Here is a 23,125-nt window from a genome sequence, read left to right on the forward strand (position 1 = left end):
AGCAGCATTGTAAGGCAGGCAATTTTCAGTTGTCACTATTTCAAACTCATTTCTCTTGCATGTAGTTTCCTGATAATGTTATGTGGTAGGTGGACAGGAAAGGTGTGCTTTCAGGCTCTCGTCCTGTTGAAACATAATGTAAGCAAATCAATTATTGCCCACTCGAGACATTGTTTTGCTGTGTCCTAAATTGTGTGCAGGACTCTTCCATGGGCTGTCTGAAGAAACGAGTCTCAAAAATCAGTTTTGAGGTAGGTGACAGAGAAGCCTTAGACCAGGTAGTTTTTTTCCCACTGGTGTCTTTAGTTTCTATTACAGTTAAATATCCTATAGCAGTCCCATTTGCTCATCTACTAAGCTCAGGAGCTGGTGTGTATAAAGAGGTGCATCATACGGAATTTTTACTGATTGCTAAACTGTAGAATTTTAACAGTTTCCTTCTGTTGTCAGTCGTGCTTTGTTCCCCACGTGTGCAAACTGCTTGTGAGTACAGCTATGCTTGCGTACAGAGGTTTTATACTGATTGAAATCACGGCATTAAGCTGAAGGTAAGAGAGGGTCAGAGATGTTATTTCTAATTAACACAATTATGATAAACCACTCACTAGTACAAAGAATCACTTGTTAACGCGAAGCAAATTTAATTTGCAATGCAGTGTTTTGGCAATAAGAGGTGTGCTTTGGAATGCAGATTTTTACTCTGTTGCTGTCACAGACTTGCAAGAAAAGGACTCAGTTGAGAAGGAATATGTAAGAAGTTTAAAGAGATTGCAGTAATACCATTTTCTTATGTATCAGAGCCTGCACTTTCGGTGGCTGGCAAGAACTGTTAGGCTGTGACTCTTCTGGAGTAAGCACGATCTTACACAGCTGCACAGCTCTGCTGAGTGCAGGGCAGGTTTGTATTATACCAGATGAGGATCTGGTTTCAGATAGCTTATCATCTACAGAATGGGATTGAAGATGCTAAAACTTTGGCTACAAGCTCAAAGAAAATGTATTTGCTTTTACTTTTTCATCCTCTGTGGACCATGAACTGCCAAGTGTAGGTTTCATGCTACCATATTGGTTTGAAATGTAAGCGCTCGTGTGTTCCTCCCATCAGAGGCAATGTAACCAACCTGCCAAGAATAAGCCACCTAAGAGGCTTGATCTGCAGTCTGCAGCTTTTACATCTCCTTTTGCCCACAGGACTGTGAAATTTCCAATAACTAAGCCTCTCATTTTCAGAAGACCAGGCAGTACACAGCGTGGCATCCTCAAGATGTGCCTGGGGCAGACCCCCACAGGGCATTCGGTGCAACCTGCAGCTTGGCTCTCAGGAGGGATTGTTTGACCCATATGATGCAGGTAAGAGCTCACACATCTGAACCTCCAGCTTCAGCACAGCGTCATGTTGGTTCACGGCAAGTGAACCACGTAAGTGTGACAGCTTATTTGCCATGGACAGAGCAAGTATGCTGCAATAATGGAGGAATGCTCCATTCTTACTTAAATTAGGAATGTGGCCACAAATCTGGATCTCCTTAGCATCAGGCAAGGCATAGTGAAAGAAAAGATAGATTTTTATGGGAAAACAGAGTCACTAAAAAGTAACTACTGTGCTTCATCAGCTGGGAATGGAGTCAGACTGTGAGTGCTGAGGAGTCCTCAGTGCATCCTGAATGCCACTGGCAGTCGCGATGCCGGAGAGCAGGCAGCTGAAAATAATTCATGGGACTGTCCCTGAAGAGAAAACAAGGCAGTGCTTATTTACCTGTGCAGACAGCAGCTTTCCTGCTGCTCAGAGGGAGCCTTTACAGCTTCTGTGATTTGTGCATGCACGCTGTGGTACACAAATGCAGTCATGTGCGCAGCAGGTGGGGTTTTATAGCTGTTGCATCTCTTGTGATTTCCAGATCGTATGCGGTTGTGTATGGGTTAATTTTTTTAAAGTAAATTACCTACCAGCTCAGACTGAGATCTGATATAAATTTTGAAATTGCTAGTAACAAATGCTTAGCAGGTCAACTTTTCTCCTTGGTGACATCTTTACAACCTAATGCTTCAACACTGTTCTTTAACAAAGTGTAGGTTGCTGTGTAATTGGAAGTTTCTGTGGATGAAATGAAGGGAGGCATCTAGTTTAGTGCCACTTTCCTTAACCCAGCGGTGCCAGTGCAGCTGACAAGAGTGGAAAAAGAGAGCATGAAAGGTAGCAGACAGGCTTTAAATACCCCCAGGGAAGCAGATTTGGAGAGAAAGGAGCCAGATTGCAATCACTGCAGTATCTGTTAACTTCAAGAGCACCTTGACTACTCCTGGGCTCCACTGGTTTCCCCCCAAAGAGGAGTTTTGCCTCTCATCACAAAAGAAGAAAGGGGAAATAACACTTCAGACCTTGGAACAGTTACATTGCATAAGAAGGATTGATTGGCATTTTTATTTATTGTGAAATGTTCAAGATATTGTAAAATAATTCCTAGTCACTAGAATAATTACAGCTGGCCTTGCAAAGCGCTGCATCTATTGGTGTTCTGGTTTAATTTTCATTGCAAGGTGTCTTGTCCCGTACTGCAGGATACGGCTTCTCTAACGCCGACAAGAGCAGCAGCACTTGTGAGGCTTTGCTGGGGCCTGGGGCTGAGCTGCCGTTCTTGCAGTTGGAGGTATAAGCAGAGAAATAGTTCATCCTGTAAAGCTCCGCTCGGCTCTTACAGCAACCAAGCTTGCTCATCAGCAGAAAGAAATCCCTTCGGAATGCTTTGGTGAAAATCGCGTAGAGAAATGGATTTGCGCAGGAGTTGACAGGGTAAAATAAAACCAGCAAAATCTTGGAGTTTGTCACTGTGATGAGAGGTACTTTAAAGGCAGCGGATATGGCAAAAAAGGAGATGGGGGCCATGCAGGTAAAATCCGTGAAGATCAGTATTGCCATTCTCTTGGCGACCTTGGTATCTTTATTGGCAGCTACAAGCTCTGGGTTCTGAACAGCTATGTAAATCTTAATGTAGCAAGCACAAATGACAATGAAGGCGACAACGTTGAGCACTAAGATCAGCAATATGTAGGCTTGGGAAATACTCGTTTCGATATCCATGGGTAAACAAATGCTGACCTTCATGTAACTGCTGACCCCGAGGAGAGGCAGCGCTGCTATGAAAATGGAGAAGACCCAGCCGCCGAGCATGATTGGCACGGCGTGCCGCAGCCGCAGCTTCCGATCCAGCTGCATGGCGTAGGTGATGGTGTGCCACCTCTCGATAGTGATCACCGTCAGCGTGTACACCGAGAGCTCGCTGGCAAAGACGGTGAAAAAGCCGGCAGTGCTGCAGCCACTGCCCGTCTGCCAGTCTATGGCGTGGTTGTAGTACTGGCCGCTCGTCTGGGCGTCGACAGAAGCAATGAGCAGCAGGTAAAGTCCCATGCAAAAATCGGCAAAGGAGAGGTTGCACATAAGGAAGCGAGGAACGGTGAGCTTGTAATGGCTCGTTATGAGAACAAGGAGTACGGTGAAATTGCCAGCAATGGCAAGGATGTTGATAAACCAGATCAGGACTCTGAGAAAGCTGTATCCCAGGATGTCTTCGCAGGGATTAAATGCATCTGGTTCTGGAGTGCACGTGAGTATTTTAGGCTGACAAAAGTCATACTCAAAGTCAAAGTCGGTCATTTCACTGTCATCGAAAATCGCTGAGTAGCTATAAGGAGAGGTTTCTTCATCTGTTGCGAATGGGTAAATACTCTTTTCTGCTGACCACAGCGATGTGTTGTAAGAGTAATCTCTGTAACTATTTAAAAAAAAAACCACAAAGAGAAGTGAATTATTTGTTACAGGCTGCTCACACTCTTTTGTAAAATACAACAGATAACACTTGTTTTAAAACAGTTACTTCCTCCATGTGTTTCTACAGGGTGTTGACATATAATGAAGCATTGTAAGGATGCTTTTTGTTTGGGTAGCAGCTTTGGAGAGCAGCAGAGGTCATAATCACATCCACAGAAATGCTTTCTTATACAACTTATTTGCAAGTATTTAATCTTGATTGCTTTGGAAGCAAGCCATCTTTCTCATGCTGCTGGTACACTGTTCAAACTGCAGTAACACTCGAATTGATGGATTATAGGCTTGATGTAATATAGGTCTATCAGAAAGTTATAGAAGCCAAACTAAAATAACCTAAGGTCTTTAACTGTGCAACCTTACCTCCCCAAGGAAATGAAATTATCAAAGTCCTGAGACTACATGACTTGGGAAGTGATGAGGAATTTGATATTCACAGTACTATAAGATGAGGAGTAGAAGTGCACAGTTAACTAATGTCAATGGCTAGGATGATCTTTTGAGGCCCCTTCCAATCCCTAACATTCAGTGATTCTGTGTGAATATATTAAGTTTAGACTGGACCCAATGCCTAATTATAAATATTTCTATGTGTTTAAAACAGACCTCTGTAATCTCCAGGTCATCAGTAGTGTGAGGATAAGCCCGACAAAGAAACATTTTATAAACAAGCACTGTCCCTTCAGATTCCCTGCCAGAACGGGTACCTATTTGCAGAACTATCCAGAAATATCCATTCCAACTGTGTTTGGGCAAACACTCAATCTGCAGTGTGAGACTTGGAAAACATCTCTGTGGAGGACAACTCTTCAGAAAACGGGCAGCTGTGGGATCACTTAAATACATGCTTAAATTTCTGCATCTACTGAAGCATATACATTAAACTATTTTTCTGGAGCAGGGTCTCAACTGGCAAATGAAGCTGAGCTGCTTTTCAGCTATTCCTGTTGGGCAAATAACTTTCCAGTACTGTTATCCTAACTCTTCTCCCTGTACATGAAAATATGCTCAATGTCTTGCTGCTTCTTGCCTGAGTTAAACTGGTAGAGCGGGGAATATATTTAACTCTATTTACTAATAAAAAATATTTGTGGCTTGCTGTGAGGCCATGCAAACATGCTGCCATGTGCCAGCTGTCTTTCTTTCTTCTAATAAGAGCTCAGGACTGTCAGCCGATTTCTGCTGTGGTTCCCAAACTTTGCAACTTACAGCCTTTCAGCCCATGAATCATGACCTTCATTTGCTTAACATAATGTCTGCTTGGAGAATTGCTGGTATGGAGACTTACCAAAGCAAAAAGCTTCAGGAGCCAATAGACTGGGCAGACTATTTAATGCACAGTAGGAGTGCAACAGATGCTAAATCCAAAGCAGGCGATTACTCTGGCGTAGGCGCTGGTGATTTGTGTGATCATATTTCTCACATATTTCTTCACACAAGGCCGAACAAAACTAGACCGCAAGTGTAGGAGACCTCATGAATCAACCACTAAGATAATGTCCAAGGAAGTCAGCATCCCAGTGAATCAATCACACGTGGCTGTTTTTAGCTGTTGGAATTTTGTGACCACAACCTTTTCTTTCCTAGACACTGCAATGCTCTGACACCACCTCATGGCTGAAGAGAAGTCCCATGGTCTCCCATTTAGATTTAGAGGGATGGAGAGCTGCAGAGCCTCAAACTTCTCTTTTAAATACTGGCTTAGAGCCTGTGTCATCCAGCATGGCCAACACCAACAATTTTGATTTTAGCCTTTCTCATTGTCCTGCTGAACACCGTCAAACAGAACTGTGATGATATGGAAAGACAGATTTAGAAGAGGTAAACCAATTGCAGGGGGTCATCAAATTTCTAACTCAGGGGCTCTATTTCTACCATGGAAAACTGCTGACATACAGACTTTTAATTATCCTTTCTATAGGCAAAAAAAAACCCCACAGTAGCAGCTCTTTGAATCACGCAAATAACTGCAGTTATCTCAGGGCATGAAAAGCCTCCATGTAGGACATTAACTTTCTTAAATATTTAATCACGGCTTTGAAAGTCTTTCAAGAATTCAGAAGAGAAGCTGGAGCGAGTAAAGCTTATTAAATTGTTTTTTCCCCCTTTGCTTTTTAACATCAAAATCACAAATCTTGGTTTAATGATCATAAAATTGCCACTGTGCAACTTGTAAGGGTGACTAGGTCAGCAGCAAAAGACATGCTTTTTTGGAAAAAAACCCACATGAACAGCAGGAGGGCAAGGTCCATATTTGCTACTTCCAGCATCTGTAAGCAGAGAGGTACTTACAATATTTCGTTTGTTGGTTTCCTCATGGTGCTTTCGCACACTTTGGAGAAGTTGTCAAAAATAGAAAGCAAGGAACTTTGTCTGAAAGAAGGATGAAAAGAAAGTTGAATTTCAGTCTGGATTTTGGCCAAGTTCTCATCTTCTCTGCAAGTGATCTTCACAGACACATAAGGTAAGCCAGAGGTGGCCTCACAGTAGTGTGAACATTCACGTGGAGCTCTAGAAGTGGGGAGGAGAAGGCTTCAAATACTGTGGCAGTAGGCAGTACCTCATGGTGGGATAAAAGGATGGTCTTTCAGCTTGGTTATTGTTTATGATGTATTTTTGTACTGAAATAACTTTAGCTGGGACTAAAAGGTATGTTTTGCCTCGTGAAATATTGTATTGAAGTGGGTCAGGTTCTCTACTGGTATGAATGTTAGCAGTTATGCCTGCTTTTAGAGAAGTGCATGTTAACAATACCTGGGAAGCTCGCCTGATACTCCCTTTTCAAAAACCGTTTGGGATCTGGAGGTAGACCTTACATGCTGGAAGAAAAGCAATTTGAAAAGTACAAATTGAAAGATGACCTATTTGGGAAAATCTCTGGTTCTGAGGCTTTGAAAGGATGAGCCAGGTACTCTGCCAGGGTGAATGGAAATGGCTTTGTGTGACCTCATTGTAACAGCAGAAAGAGCTGGCAAAACCACTGTGCTCTTTTGTGTACTCCTAAGAGAATGAGACACTTGGAAGCTTATAAAAAGTTTTATGTATAATGAGAGAAATAAGGTTTTAAGATGTCAATCTAAGCCCCTATGTGATGCTTATAAATAATGGGATGGCAACAGAAATAGGCAGTTTTTTTGTAATTTTTTTGAGGATGTGGTATAACCTGCTTCCCCTGCCCCCTTGCCATCCCTCTCCCATTCAGACCAGTGGAAGAAGATCCTGGGGACTGAATCCCACATTCCACCTCTCTTACATGGCTCAGGGAATGAGCACACCACAATTGTACCCCAGAAATCTCAAGAGTATTTGGTCTGAGTACTATCATTTCCCTAATGTCTGTGATGCTGACTTAAGTGACCCTGCTTGCCCGGTGAGATACATGCAAGACCTTGTCCCTGTATCTCACTGAGCAGAGTGTGCCACCTATAGGTGCTAAGGAATGAGGTATGGGGCAGTAAAGACTATGTGGGATGACTGTATATAGGGTACAGGGCGACAGAATGGGCTAGGAGACAGAAACAGGCTGCAGCTGGGTGACCATGAGAATACATAACCACACAAAGACTTCCCTGTGTAACCTGGAAAGGTCTTGGGAGGTCTCAGTCTCTGTGTCCCTCTGCTATCACCAGTGGATGACAAGGTGTCCTGGTTTTGTTAAAAAACAAGTTTCTCTTTTAGTGAATTTGCCTGTCAGCTAAAGCCTTCATATTAGCTGCATATTAGCTTCATATAGCTCCTGGAGAACCAGACACATGTTTTGGTAAACATAGCAATGGAATGCGAGGTTATTGATAGTGAATGGATGCACCTCTCGTGAGAGGGACAACGAGAAACAGGTGACCAAGAAACTGACCAACTGTGTATAACATTCCATTCACGTGAATACTTCATATAAAAGTAGGAGATCACGAGGATCTTGTCCCTTTTTCCCTTTTGCTTATGGCCGACATTAGGAGAGGACTTTGCTAGATGTCCCTACGAACTGAGGCCTAGTGACAGACTGAATCCAGCTCCGATTGGCTGCAGAGTCCAATCCAGGACTTTGGTTGCCGGCTCTGCAGTTGCTGAGACTTTCAAGATTGGTTTTGTATATTTTGTATTATTTTCTCTATTCTTATTAGTAGCATTAGTAAAACATTTTTAATTTTTCCAACTCTCTTCACTCTGTCCTTCTTTTTCTCCTGATCGTCTGTCCTTAGTGGGAAGGGGGGAGAGGGAGGGGCAAAAGGGGGAAGTGGTGGGGAAAGGAGGTTAACAATACATCTGCCAGGGTTTTATTGTCACCCCACAATTTAAACCCTCGACACAAGGAAAACAGCCAGAGATCTGCCTCTTGTTCCTCTGCAGTAGCTGGTCATATAGAAGATAACAGCCTGTGACTTGTACATGTTTTTCCAGCAGCTGGGGCTGTGCAGATGGGTAACGTGCCAGCACTGCTCTGAATCCTGCTGTGCCCCAGTTAGATGGGCAGCACAGTTTCCTGATTTGCTTTTTTTTTTTTTCTACTAAAAAACCAGCCACCAATTATAAGAAAGCGACTAACTCAAGCATCCCTGTTTTTATAGAGTATGATAATGTTGCAAACTCAAGCACCTGAAATTAATATCAGAAAAGTAGTTGTCTTCATCAGAATGAATAAAACTTTGTGGTTTTTTTTTTTGGTCCCAGGGTTGTTTCGGCACTGAATGTGCTCAGAGATTTAATCTGGGACTGAATCAGAGTTTAGTAGCAATGGAAACCCTTGACTGTAGGATCTTCACTCTACTCTTGCTGAACCAGGAACCACTTAGTAAAATGACGTATGCCAAGAAAGCATAGCATCACCCCTAATTTTACCCTAAAGAATTGAAATCTACTCCTGCCTTGGCAATGCAGTGCTGATGTGATGGCATACAAGTTGCACAGATCAGGCTTCCCACAAATGACTGCTCAGTACATCTTTTCTGTAGCCTTCATGTGAGACAGATGGGAAGCAAGGTATCCTCATAGCCTCAACTAACCTCATTTGGAGTTACTCTGGCTGCCCAAAGCCAACTGAGGGTTGATTTCTTTGAAAAAAAAAAATGCTGAAAAATTAGTTCCAGTTGTCTGAGATTGACCTCCCCGAATTAGCAGATACAAAGCTCTCTCTGGGCCATGGTTCCAATAGCGGGGAGACCAATACTGTCTATTGTTATCTGAAATGACGGGGATTAAACCAAATAACCTCTTTCTGCAGGATTCCTAATTTTGGTGAGTAACTGAAAGCCTGCCTTTTCTACTAGGCCATCATATCACCTGCATTAGATAAGCTACATAGCTAAAGGCTATTGATGGACACCTATCTTCCAAGGAGGATTTTTAATTGAGCTACCAAGAAAAATATAAGCTTTAAGCAAACTCAGAATAATGTTCCTGCTGGCAGATCCTGGCACAGGATGGGATCCATTTCTATTCTAAAATAAATGGAGGTAATTTTCCTGGCTTTAGCAGAGATCTATTGTTTTGTGTGAGGCCTCGCTATGTACCACAGCTTCCTTGTAACTGGAATAAGGATTATCAAACCTTGTGAGTTGAATAAAACTGAATTGCCATTTTGGAGCTTCTGAAGTATTGCAATACAATAATGTGCTATTCATACGTACTTTTCTGTCCTTAGATTTCGAAAAGCACAGCAGTGGCTGGGATACGTTAGAACAGCTTCCAGAAGATTGCTGAATTTATCCAGTGGTGGCAGTCTCTTTAACGAGTAAGATGACGTTGCATTTAAGACTTGAACGGCCTCGAGCCCGTAACTAGGCAGGGACTCCAGCGCTGTGTAAGAAACATCCCTGTGAAATAAAGGAAGTGTTATCTTTTCACGTGTATAAAAATACCACTGAAGCGTTGATGGTAGGTAACCACAACTCATTTTTTGACAAAGGCCTAAATCTGCAAAGCCATTTCAGCACCTGATACCCAGCTCAGAAACACAAGAGCAGTGGGGTAAGAGCATTCCCGCGGCCCAGGAGCCCCAGTGAGGCAAGGAGCTCGTTTTGTTCTGGGGAAACCAAACCCCAATTGTTTCAGGGGATGTCCCTGACTTCTCTGTTTGAAAGTCACTAAGCATGGAGCAAGAGATGGCTCTTAAGGCCAGAAAAAGTGGGTGAATGTGACTCTCTACCCAGCTAACAAGTAAGATGCCCTCATGGCTCTCTGTTTGGCTCTGAAGGGCCGTTCAAGGTGTTTTAATTAAATGGTTATTAATTAAAACACATAAAATAATCCATCATTCTTGCCAAGACAAACTTAAGCGCTTTGGCTTTGAGTAACTTTAGAGGAATGTTTTTCAAGTTGGGTAAGGAAAGGCCATTGACATGACTAAGGATTTTCAGAGTCAGGCTGTTAAACAGGGGAAAAAAAGGCTACAATTGTGAAAGTGATATTAGTAATGCCATGTACTGTAAAGCAGCAATAAAAGGAATAAAATGGCACATGCAGCTCATAGTGCTATTTATGGAACCACCCACTGGGTTTTATTGCACAGAGTTACAGCCAGTCCAGCCCTCCAATAAGTACTTGATTAATAAAGCATGAGGATGATAATAATGTGTTTTATTCAGCACAGGCTAATAGTATGCAATCAGCTAGTTCAGCTTTATGACCAAATTCTAAAATAATATGTTGTAAAAACATACTCATCCTACCAAAGAGAAATTAGTTTGCAATGTCAGAACGTAAGGCACAGGAATAGAATCAGGAGGATGTGACACAAAGTAAAGGCCAACATATCTAAGAGGCAGAGGTCAGTGCCAACGCTAAAACTGGCTGATACACATTTGTCATGGTGCAAACTGAGCCTTCCACCCTGTAATTTCATGGCATCTCATTGACATATTACCATTTTACAAGCAGAGGGTAAGAGATTATGTTTTCTTCCAGACTCAAAGCCTGTGTTTGCTGAGATGATGCAGCCCACGTAGCACATCCAGGTTCCCGTGGGACACCTAAAATCCCAGTAACGGAGCGGTGGGTACTTACAGGACATCTGGCCCTATGGCCCCTCTCAGGGCGTCGTCATGTATCCACCTGAGGTTCTTATTGTCCTTCAGGATTCTGTGGAATTGAACATTAAGTCTCTTTACATCCATATTTTAAAATAACCCTTTTTTGTTTTCTTCTTTCTGTCTATTTCAATCCTTTCTCCCACCATAGTGGTTGTTGTTGCAATATCTGGCCAGGGAGCGCTTGAGTTTCTTATGAGACCTTTCCTTGTGCTGATGCCACCAGGTCACTGTAATCTATGCTTAATTCTGATAATTTCCAGTTTCTTCTGACTTAAACCAGCAACCAATCTGGTTCCTTCACTCCAGCAGCATATATAAATGCAGCAAAAGTTGTGTCTAAACCAAGAGGCTAGTCCCAGAGGCTGCGAGAGTGATCTAGAAACTGTTGATATTTCCAGATGTAAAATGTAGGTTTGGGCTATGGTTTCAAGATTTCCACTATTGCTGCTAAGTTTAAGAATGTATTAAATTTTGTTAAAAATTATGAGCTTTTTAAATAAAAAACCTGCAGCATTCTAAGGGATGGTGTTTGAGGAAAAGTAGTAAGCACTGCAGAATTAACAACTGAGTCACAATGACACTGAAACGTGCAGTTTTCTAATGGGTATCAGAAAATGCAAGACACAGCTTGTTAAGCTGAAGGAAGAGCCTCTGACTGTACTTGAACTGCTATTCACTGTTTAAAAAAATATGGAGGAGGTGAAATGCACTCACAATTGATTCAGCTTTGTCCCATTGAAGGCATGGCTGTGGATGTCTTCAAATCCATTTTTATATAATTTCCTGGGGATTCAAAAAAAACATGCAAGGAAAAAATGTGGAAAATATGAGGTTATGTTAGGTACTACAGGTTTAAAATTTTAATGCTGCATTCATTTTAATGAAGAGAGGTTCTTGCTTATAAAGAACATAAGTAACTATTGCATGATTTATGTTAACTCTAAAATGAAGATAAAATTGAAGCTTAAATTTCCTAAGCACCTTCCTGTTTAGCTGTTGAAGAGAACTTCTGCTTACGTACAGATCCTCCCTGCTCCGAGGAGCTCACCTGTGCCTGCCTTGGGCTGAGATCCAGAAACAAGACATTATTCCAAGTAGGCAGACAACAACCTGGATGCAGAAGACCTGGACTTTGTGGTCTCAGCACATGCAATGGAAGGCTGCCAGGGCTAGAGAAGTGTCAGGTGGAAAGCGACTCTAAAACAAGAGGGTGCTGGTGGACTGCAGATCCAGCAGCCCAAGAGAGAGCTTTGCACAGAGGCAGGGGTGAGTTGTGCATCATCCAGGGGTCAGGGTCCTCCAAAGCAGGGCTGCTAAGCTGGGTTTGTGCTGCAGAAACCTTGCTGTCCCCTGCGCTGCACCACGGATGCTTGGTGCCACGTTGAGTTCTTCATTCTCCGCCCTGGGACCAGATGGCTGGGCTCTGCTACACCTGAGGTCCAGCTCTCCTTTGTTAGGAGATCTAACCTATGAGTCCGATTTCCCTGAGGAAAATCCATTTCTGATATTAAGTTCATGTTTCCAATAGAATTTCAATATTATCATTTGTATATAGTACTTTTTCTTTAATATTAAGCCCTAATGGAAAATGTGGTGGAGTTTATAAATTACACAAAATCTCTGCTTCTTCACTTGTTTTTGGGAGAGCAGAATCTGGGGCTATGAAACGTGCTCCCAAGAAAAGCTGGAAGTATGGGCTCTAGAGCGCCTGGCTACAATTGATGCGAGAAGGTATCTATCTCAGCACGATGCTGAAATAAGTGATTTCCTTAAAAAAACATGAGGATATGTAGGATCAATTTCCCCATCCACATGAAACACTTACTGTTTGAAAGACTGAATTAGCTATTTGTAGTGCACAGTATTACTTCAGGTTGACTTTACACCTTCATACATGGATTACTTGTGTTTCACCAGACCATGCTGCAACAACCAGAATTATTTCAGCTAATTACAGTTAACCACATGGGGTGGAGTTAACATCTAGCTCTACAATTAGGAAGCTGCTGATAAGGTAATTATTTTCTTCTTGTGGTGAGCTCTCTGTCAGAAAAGGATGGGAGAAAATTATCATTAGCTGTTTCCAGACTGATTTTGACTCCCATTTAATACACTTTAGGGTTACAGTAAAAATTTTAAGCACCTTTCTCAATCTCTTGCACGTTCATTTTCTTGAACCACTAACAGAATAATAATTTTGCTGAAGTTACTTAGAGAACTTGCTTGTAGGAAAGAGGCATATAGGATGAAATTATACCCTAAACTAAGCAATTGCTCCTCTTTAACGTTTGGTGGAGTAGTCTTCAGTCACATTTATGCTCAGCTTCTCTAATGGTTGCAGAAGGTATTGGTCAACACATTTAAAAAAAAGAAATCTCTATTGAAATTACTGTCATGCTGGCAAATCAGCCTGATGTAGTGCCCAATCCAGTCAACTACAGCACTTACTTGTGTGCACAGCTCATTTGCAGGTGCAAGTAATTGATGGAGTTTTGTGGCGGGGTTTTGGTACACTCTTGTCTCAAGGCAAGACTCTCCATCTGGATGTGTGCTGCCTTTTAGATACCAGTCTGGTCTGCAAAGGTTGGCTTTACTGGCCTCCAAATGGGTATTTGTATCTATATACACAAAGTAGTTGGCCTGCTGCTGCCATCTGTTGCTCAGCTGGTCCTTCCTCAGGAAACCTCAATTCCAGCCCTGTCCTATGGTGAGGCTCAGTCTGTGATTCTTCTCCTATTTCAGCACTTTATGGAAATCTTTGTGAAGGCAAGAGTCCTGTGGAATCCACACGTGGTTCTTGCTGTGCTGACAGATGACATCTCACTTTGGCTTTCTGCTGCTTTTTGCATCCCTCGAGTGGGGCATCTCATTTGGCATCAAACCAACCTGTCTCATAGGTGGCCGTGCCAATGAATCCACAGTTTGCTAAAAGGAAAGTCTTGGTGGGGAGACTATGGGTATCAACATAATCTGAGTCAAGTGAAATCAGGGTAAGAACAAACATTGGTACTTTGTACCTCATCTTTGGAGGGAACCTGATCCGTAGTATCCACCTGCTTGGTCCCTGCAAACTTTTTGTGAGGAAACTGCATCACTGAGGGAAGGAGAGAGACCCTGGCCCCCAGCACAGCTTTTGGAATTTATGTCCTGTTGATAGTACTTTTAAAAACAGTGTTGCATGGAAGATGAGGATTTGGATTTCTTCTCATATTTTCTTTCCTATGTGAATTTAGCTTTGGGATAATACCCTGCTCTTCAGCTTGAAGAACACCTCTCTACTTCCTAAGCGTTTCATTTAATTCATAATACAGACATGTATTGTATGGGGCTTAATTTCAAGGTTTTTATACAGTTGAGCTGCTCTCCTCAAGCTGAAGTGTTATCTTCACAGAAGGAACTGCAGCTAGGACTGTTTTACTTACAGTGTCAGCGATTCATTGTTCATCCCCTGGAAAGCATTTTGTGGTATAGTTGTCATACGCAAGTTATCACAGAGCTCCCTTTGGGATTAAAAAAAAAAAAAAAGGCATTTTTGTCAGTGATCCAGGAACAAGATGGAAAGACTCCCAGCTGGGTTAGGTTGGGTCTCTACTTACAAAATAAAATGAGCTTCTAATGAGAAGATCTGTGTCAGGTCTGGAAATAGTCTTAATCCAGTGTTACATATGCTCCTAGAGAAAAGCATAATTCTTATTTACAGGAGAAAAGATTACCAGAGTGGATGCAACAAGAAGCCAACTTGGTAGGTGCAAGTTTAACAATGTATTAAAAGGTGACAAATTTTCAATTTTTGATTAGGCTCCAATTGTGTTTGTAAGACCTATAAAAATTAAGTTTGTAGTATCCTCAAGCAGTGCCCCGGAGAAGCAACGTATGTTACCTCTACATTAAGCACAAAGAAGAGATTTAGTTACCCCTTTTGCATGTTATCTTGTCTATCTGAAAGCTTTATTCTGGAAATAAGCACTTAGCAGAGCTAATTTGCAGACTTGACTACTGGTTTGTCCATTACTACCCAGGCCTGATCTACTTTATTTTCTTGCCTATTTAAAGACTCCACTACTGGTTAACTGCCCATTAAAGGTACTGTAAATGATGTATGTACTTTTAGTGTACCGTAATGCATGAAAAAAGAAAAAAAAAGTCAAACAGAAAATAACTTTTTCTTACAAGTATTTTAGCCTTGGAAGGTTTCTGAAAGCTCCGTCCTCGATGTGCAACAGGTTTTTTGTGTTCAGGATTAATCTGTAATGAGGAAAAAGTATTTCAGTATTGTATTCGTTATACGTTTGGGAGGATCCTGAATTTTGCTAGCCATTGGCATTGTCAGAAAACAGTCAAGTGCAGAACATGACAGAAGGCTCTCCAGCTGCACACAAACTTTCTACAAATACAGTGAGTCCATTTTGAAGCACTGTTGGTAATTGCTAATAAAAGTGGCTTGTAATTGTTAGGTAGCTGACAGAAGATGATGGCTTCTGAATTCTCTTTGTTCACTGAGCTGAGACAATTTGGATATCCTGGTCACTGGTGGGAATTAGCATTTTGCCATCATCTGGTGGTTCCTTGGTATAGTTTTGTGCCCCTCACTACGGGAAAGACATTGAGGTGCTGGAGAGAGTTCAGAGAAGGGCAGCAAAGCTGGTGAGGGGTCTGGAGCACAAGTCTGATGAGGAGCGGCTGAGAGAACTGGGGCTGTTCAGCCTGGAGAAAAGGAGGCTGAGGGGAGACCTTATCACTATCTGCAACTACCTGAAAGGAGGTTGTAGCATGGAGGGAGTTGGTCTCTTCTCCCAAGTAGCAAGTGATAGGACAAGACGAAATGGCCTCAAGTTGTGCCAGGGGAGGTTCAGATTGGATATTAGGAAAAAATCTCTTCACAGAAAAAGAGTGGTCAGGCACTGGAAGAGGCTGCCCAGGGAAGTGTTGGAGTCACCATCCCTGGAGGTGTTTATTACAAAAGATCTGTGGATGAGGTTCTTAGGGTTTAGTACCAGAATTAGGGTAATGGTTGGACTCAGCAGTCTCTTCAAACCAAAATGATTCCATATGTGTTCTGGGTTCACAGCGTGTCTAACACAGTGAGCTTCTGCTTTACTGCAGGAGCTCTGAGGCACAAGCCCACTACCATCACGGTGATGGTGCCTCCAACCGGTGGTCTTGGGGGTGGGGCTGAGCAAGGAGCCTGAGCTCTGCTCATCTGTGTGCATGCCTGGTCCTTGCCCTGCAATCGGATTCCTTTGCATCATTCTGTGTCTCCATCATATTAATGAGGCAGTTCCTCAGATGGTTTAAAATGTTAGACCACCACGGTCTTCATTAGATAGTGGCTAGTAGCACCAGATGTCTGCTTAGATCTGCATGAACTGGGAGATGGAGATAAGTATGTGAGAGGTGGGTGTTGGTCTCTCCTTCCAGGTAACAAGTGACAGGACTAAAGGAAACATCCTGAAGTTACACCATGGGAGATTTAGATTGGATATTAGGAAAAATTTCTTCACTAAAAGAGTTATCAAGCACTGGAACAGACTGACCAGGAAAGTGGTGGAGTCACCATCCCTGGACGTATTTAAAAGATGTGTAGATATGGTGCTTAGGGACATGGTTTAGTGCTGGACTTGGCAATGTTAGGCTTATGGTTGGACTCGATGGTCTTAAGGGTCTTTCCCAGCCTAAATGATTCTGTGATTCTGTCATCTGTGATATACTGTTTGCTAGCAGGTGTTCAAAAAATGGGGACAGGCCCTCTCAATCAAGGAGCACTTTCTGTAGCTGTACTATTTGGTAAACCTATCTATTTGCATAAAAGCTCAATAGCCATAACCCAGCTACCTCTTTATGCAGCTTTTACAAAATTCAAAGCTTTTATAATGTGAATTTGCAAAAAGAATACAAATCCAAGAATGCCAATGAACCTGCCTGCCCTGATTATCCATTGAAAGTGGCCTTGAGTGCAGCTTTGGACATGAAACCCTTGCAATATGATGCTTGTAGAGCATTCAAGGTTCAGATAGGTTTTCTTGCTAGTTTCTTGATACTGCTTCCAGTAGCTCTTTAATGATCTTGCTCAGCTTTTTGGTTTTGGCAAATGACAAGCTATCCATAAACTGTAGGTAAATGCATTGGGTCAAATCTTTTATTCTGTCCCTAAACTCACCACTGATTCTGCTGGAAGCAGGACCCAGTCTGAGGTGGACAAATCTGTATCTCTTGCTTATGTGAGCAAGTAACTGGCTTCAATGGAGTACAAGGGGAAAAAAAAAAGATGGATTTGTCCTCGCTCAGTTGCACTATTTTTAAGCCACTCATTGATCATGCTGTGTGAAAAAGGCAGTAATGAGATATTGAATCAGATTTATGGTTTCCAATTTCACTAAATATTTCAGAGCATTCTCCCAGTCACTGCTTTAACTCACTCTCTCTCTCAGAGGGCTGTACTATGCAGGTCAAATTTAAAATGGGTACATGTTCTGTTTGACTGATATTTTAGTGCTTAACAGAAGAGCTATGCATACTAAGCAGATGTATTTAAATACTGTAGGCCTTTAAAAACTGCATCTTCAAAAAGGAAGATTTTTCTCATCTGTTGTCATCTCAAATTACTTCCCCGTTTAGAAGGCTCGACAGTGCTGGCAAAAGTAGACACAGAGCTCCACTCCCATTGTGGAGCTCACTGAAAGCAATGGGATTTCTATGCATGGATGTCTTTGCAAGATTTAGATCTCCAAGGCTAGACCTTACAGAGTGCTCACTATTTTATATGAGACTTTGGAGAGAAATGTTTCTCATTATAGATCTAATCCAAATCCAAGCAAAATAACAGAGGAAGATCTGGACCAAGAATGCTTCTCTGGAGACTCTTTACTCTTTGATGATCCTAAATCATGACATAGACACCTTTCTTTAACTGATGCTTACATTTCAGACAAAGTGGGAAGGCTGTCAAATGCACTTGCTTCTATTCTCTCTAGGGAGTCGCTCTGAGAGATTTCACTGTAATGAAAAGGCAGATACAAAGCAATACATTAATGGAAAAGATACCAGAAATCAGCTTTCCACTTAATATTTATTTATTTTATACACAATTTTTCACCTGCCCCCCACACAACCCCTGCCCCAATTCTTGTTTGGCATCAGTGTCTGTTCATGTCTCCTCTCAGGCACAGAACCATAGAATAGTTTGGGCTGGAAGGGACCTTCAAAGCTCATCCAGTCCAACCCCCCTGCCATGAGCAGGGACATCTTCAACAGGATCAGGTTGCTCAGAGGCCTGTCCAGCCTGGCCTGGAATGTCTTCGGGGATGGGGCATCTACCACCTCTCTGGGCAACCTGGACCAGTGTTTCACCACCCTCATTGTAAAACATTTCTTCCTCATGTCTAGCCTGAATCACCCCTCCTTTAGTTTAAAACCATCACCCCTTGTCCTATCGCAACAGGCCCTGCTAAAAAGTCTTTATTATAGGCACCTTTTAGGTACTGAAAGGCTGCGATAAGGTCTCATGAGAGCTGGTGCCAGCAGGGTTTGAGAAAGACCAGCCTTTTGCTTTCTTGGCAAAGAAGTATGCCAGCCCTTTGGAATAAGTATCTCTAACAGCCAATCTCCATTTGCTCACGAAATTGTAGGTAGGGTAGTGGCTCAGGGCCAGAAGTAATGTAAAGAGTGAGCCTAAGCCTGTGAGCCTTTCTTTTTTATCATCGGTGTTGCTTAGTGAATTTATTTGCATGGGTAAGGATGTAGATCATGTTCATGGTGCTTCATACACTATTATTAAGTCACGATGATGGTCATCTAATCCACTAATGTAAAAATACATAAATATGCATTCAGTGCACTTTATGAATAATTTTTGGATGTAAATGCCTTTTTTATTCCATACATGCAAATGGAGAGGAAGTGGCTCTTTTTCAGCACTACACCAACCAACACAACCGTTTTTGTAGGCACTGTCAGATTTTGATGTACTGATGCTCTTATTCAACACATGTATTAAGAATAATGAATGCTGAGTATAGAGAAAAAGAAAATATACTTATTCGATGACTGTGAAATGCTTGCTAGATTAAGACTTATGGGGCTACACAAAACTGACTGCTGAAAGTAAATATTCATGCATATATAGGGTAAAAGTCTTCCAAACAATGTTTTCTCTTGACAGAATTGACTGGAAGGGCACACAAACTGAACTTAAGATTATACACTGTCAAGAAAAAAAATGTTTTTCCAAACAACTGGAATGCATCTACAGAATCAGAGCCAGTCTTATCATAGTCCTGAGAGTTATCTTATTGCAATTGTAATTACAAGAAAATAAGGATATAAAACCCCTTAGACCAGAATGAATTGGTTTTCCATTTGTAGTGGCAAAGGTGGATGCGCACTAGAAATCATATATTAAATACATATAAATTTCTTACAGAAGTATCCATTATTTTTTCCATAATCGGAATTCAGTGAGATTGTTATTTTTGGTATTGCACGAAGGAAAAATGGATGAAGAACAAGTGGCCTGCTGGGTGCCTGATCTTTAAAGACTCATGGGCTGGGAAGGATCAGTGTCTGGTCGCAGAACTTGAAGGCTCATTCAGGTCTGGGGTCTGAAACATCGTCCTTCCTGTTGCTCACTGGCTCCCCATTTATATGTGTTTGAATGAGTTATGGCAGTGAGGATAATTTATCATCTGATTTGCAGATGGTGCTGAGTTGCCAAATAGATGATTTAGAGATTTATAATTTAAAAATATGCATTTTTCAAAGTAATACTAAATCTCAATAAGATTATGAAGTGTTCTGTAGATTTACTTCAGCCAAATAGATCAATTTCTATGCTGTTAATTTGAAAAGATACATTAAAGGATGCAGGCAAATAAATTGTCTTTATGGAAGAGAAAATGTCAATGAACAAAACATTCTATGTGAGGAATAGTATATGCATACAGTTTGGGAAAGTTTAGCCTTAAGTCATACAGGTAGGAGAAACTTTGTAGATTTCAGTTGGTCTCCCATCTGAAAATGATAAATTCTCATTAATCATTAAGATGCACATGATTGCAATAATACAGTGCCATTGGACTGTACTGGAATACTTCACTGTAGTGGAATACATGCAGCAGGGTTTAGCTTATTTTCTACTTGCTAGAGTTACAGGAACATATAATTTGAACAAAATTGTTTAACCAATGAGCACTAAAAGCTAAACTAATCCAGTTGGGTCTATTCAATCATTGGCATTACCCTCATCCTTCAAGTCTTTGCCTTCAAAACTGAACCACAAAAGCGTTTTCTACTTTCTCTGTTTCCTTGAAAATAAATTATGTAACATCTAATATATATTTTAATATCTGATGCGCTATGTGCTCTTCACAGGTGAAGAGAAGTACAAAAAGTACACCTTGAAAATAAAGTGGCGTAGTTTGTGCTGTTTCTTTGGTTCTGGAGGAGGTTATCCCCCTATTCTGCATTGCACTGGTGTGTCATCAACTTTGTGCTTTAGAGATGTACTGGTTTGACTGAAAATGAGTTAATTTTCTTCATGCAGTTAGAAACCCTTTTTTTTTCATGGCTAGCAGGCTCATTATTTGGACGTAGTTTGAGAACAAGAGATAACACGCCAGCACAAAGTTAATGTTTTAATTGCTCTGGTCTGAGAGCCAAGGACACTCTGAGCTCTGCCCACAGGTGTGAGGCAGCGAGGAAGGGGGGCAGAGATGGGGCAGAGCTTGACTGGCGTCCACACTGATCAATAAGAGTATTCCATCCCATTAGCATCATGCTTCATATTTAAGGAGAGTTGGCATCTTCTGTCTCTCTCTCTCTCAGGCATTCCTCTCTCTTGCTCTCTCTTGGGCATTTTTTTTTTCTCTCATGCGTTCTTTCTTAGCTCTTTTTTTTTATCAGAGCCAAGGGAGTTCGGTTTGGGATGTTTAGTTCTGCCTTTTGCCATTTTGCAGAGGCCTCTGGGCTTTTCTGCCTTTTTCCTCTTTTTTCTCTGTTCGGGACCAGGGCGCTGCTTCCTGGGACTGGCTGCTCAGTTGTGGACAGTTTGTGAGGAATTGCCTTGAGTATCTTTTATTTCTATTTTATATGTATATATATATACATATACACACACACATATATATACATATATATACATAAAACTAGTAGTGTATTGGTATTCTGTTATTTTATTAAACTGTGTTTATCTCAATCCAAATTTCTCCCTTCCCTTTCATTTCTCTCCCCTATTGGGGGGAAGGGGGCGAGTGAGTGGCTGTTGCGGTTGTATTGCTAGCTCAGGTTAAATCACGACAAGAGACCACTCAGTGCAGACAGAATAAAAAAATAGCAAATAATGGAGACTCAAATGTGCCCTCTTTCAGTTAGAACAACAGAAAAAAAGGCAAGAGTGGTTGGACGAGCCTTACAGTGTGAGTCCTTGACATAAAATACGTACAAAATGAAGGGAGGGGAAGCAACACAGGCCCGGTGTGCAAAATTACAGCCCTTCTAAACCGGAAGACCCAAGAAAGGGTTCAGTCCTACTGATCCCCTGCCAAGCTTATATTTCAGTGCAAAACACCAAAGAAGTATCTTATTTGGGTACTACATAAATGTATTATCACAGAATGCCACAGCTATCATGGCAAAGATAAAGTGTTATGATAGAAATCAATCTCCTCTGCCAATCAAAAGCACCTGTCATCAGCTGTATCCAGTTCTCTCCAACACATTTCTTATGTGATCTGTTAAGCAACTCCAGAAAGTCATATCTTTTCAGAGAATGTTTTACATACGGTTTATAAGAAAAGAAATGCTATGTTATCTTTCCCCAGTGTCTTTTTCACCAATACTATGTTTTAGCAATACATTTTCACATTATTGTAAAAAGATTTTATTTGGGATGGAGGTTTATGATAGAATTTCTAGTGAGGAATTAAGGAAAAGCCTATGAAAAATTTTGTCAACTTACATGATGAAGGCATCTCTAAGTCCTTCAAATGCATGTGATGGGATTACTTTTACAGGCAGGTGAGTAAATAATCTGAAAAAAGAAGAGAGGGAGGAAGGGATTGTGAAGCACAGGGTTTCCTTGTTTACACATTGTACCATTATGGTGGGCAGAAAAGCCCACAAAAGCCAACAAAAAAGCATAAAGCCATTTTATTTCACCCGCAGTTCTTTGTACTTCTGGAGTCTGATCCACTTACCGTTCATCTTAGTTAAATGGAATTCAAAGGATATCGGGTCACTTCCTCAACAGCATAAATTTAAGACTAATCACCATCAAATCAATAATAATTGTAACCTATTAAATAAAATAATAACCTCATGGAAGTGGTCTGCTACATTTACAGTCAAGGGAAGATAAAAGCTTATTTAAAGTTAGTTCTGCAGAAAAAGTGGCTTTCATGTAAAGCTTTTTCTCTATAAAACAGTATCTTTGCATTCTCTGGATCGTGTTCTCCTCCCAGCAGTATCCCTGTAACACTGCAGGGTTGCACCCTGAATTCATTGGCAATGCACTGGCTGTGTACAAGAGTAGAAGAGTCAGGCCTGGTGTGGTGAATTTTTTGGGTTTTATTTTTAATAAATTGCATCAGTGTGGCTAGTTGATTAGAAGCAAGTTTATATTTTCATTTTTAATTTTTTTAGTTACTTTGAATGAGAAGTTAACAACGATGTGAAAGACAGAGCTGCATTTTACCATTCTGCTCCACATCTGAATCAGAATACTTTTACCAGCCAATTTATCTAGCCATGACCACACTCTCCCTGATAAAGGCCATAGGAAAATATTTAACATATTTCAAGACATTATCTCTGTGCAAACAGATAATTGCTCCATTTTGTTTTATAATTACAAATATCTAGTCAGAGACATTTGTTTCTCATCCTTAAACCCCCCTCAAGGTTTTTTTACTGAAATGTGTCCGTGCTATTCATATAACCTACTTTTTTAAAAATTCGTCGTCATAATTCTTTATCCAAAGACAATTAAAAATGTTTTCCAACTTTTATATATATATATATATGTATACTTTATATATATGCACATATGTCATGCCCACACAATATAATGGCAGGCTGTCACACATACATATGTCTTGGGGTTACAATTCTAGAGGTACCAAGGAGCCTGGGAGTCAATTCCTAGCTATGTTCCAAATAGTCTGTATGATTTGGGGCAAAGCATTCAGCTTCCTTGCACCTTGACTCCCTGTCAGCAAACTGGGAATAGCAGTTCTTCCCTACCTAAGAGGGACGTTTTTGATGCTGCTGTGATTGGGTCATACCT

The 23,125-nt window shown here is 41.3% G+C and overlaps 1 protein-coding gene across 2 annotated transcripts in view; it reads right to left on the reverse strand.

Moving 5' to 3' along the window:
* Positions 1 to 467: 467 nt before the first annotated feature.
* LHCGR (luteinizing hormone/choriogonadotropin receptor) overlaps positions 468 to 23,125 on the reverse strand; it is a 28,154-nt gene continuing 5,496 nt past the window's right edge. Inside the window, exons 2-11 of one of the 2 annotated variants that reach the window (XM_065058764.1) lie at positions 21,800 to 21,871; positions 17,767 to 17,841; positions 15,019 to 15,093; positions 14,445 to 14,519; positions 14,271 to 14,348; positions 11,563 to 11,631; positions 10,823 to 10,897; positions 9,448 to 9,633; positions 6,116 to 6,196; positions 471 to 3,770 (exon numbers count right to left, since the gene is read on the reverse strand). In XM_065058764.1, coding sequence (XP_064914836.1) covers positions 2,522 to 3,770; positions 6,116 to 6,196; positions 9,448 to 9,633; positions 10,823 to 10,897; positions 11,563 to 11,631; positions 14,271 to 14,348; positions 14,445 to 14,519; positions 15,019 to 15,093; positions 17,767 to 17,841; positions 21,800 to 21,871 — 2,035 coding nt within the window. In that variant the 3' untranslated portion in view covers positions 471 to 2,521. Of the gene's footprint in view, positions 3,771 to 6,115; positions 6,197 to 9,447; positions 9,634 to 10,822; positions 10,898 to 11,562; positions 11,632 to 14,270; positions 14,349 to 14,444; positions 14,520 to 15,018; positions 15,094 to 17,766; positions 17,842 to 21,799; positions 21,872 to 23,125 lie in introns of both variants that reach the window. The other variant, XM_065058765.1, reaches the window with a different exon arrangement.

The sequence above is a fragment of the Columba livia genome, chromosome 3, assembly GCF_036013475.1.
Source record: "Columba livia isolate bColLiv1 breed racing homer chromosome 3, bColLiv1.pat.W.v2, whole genome shotgun sequence".
Lineage (NCBI taxonomy): Eukaryota > Metazoa > Chordata > Aves > Columbiformes > Columbidae > Columba > Columba livia.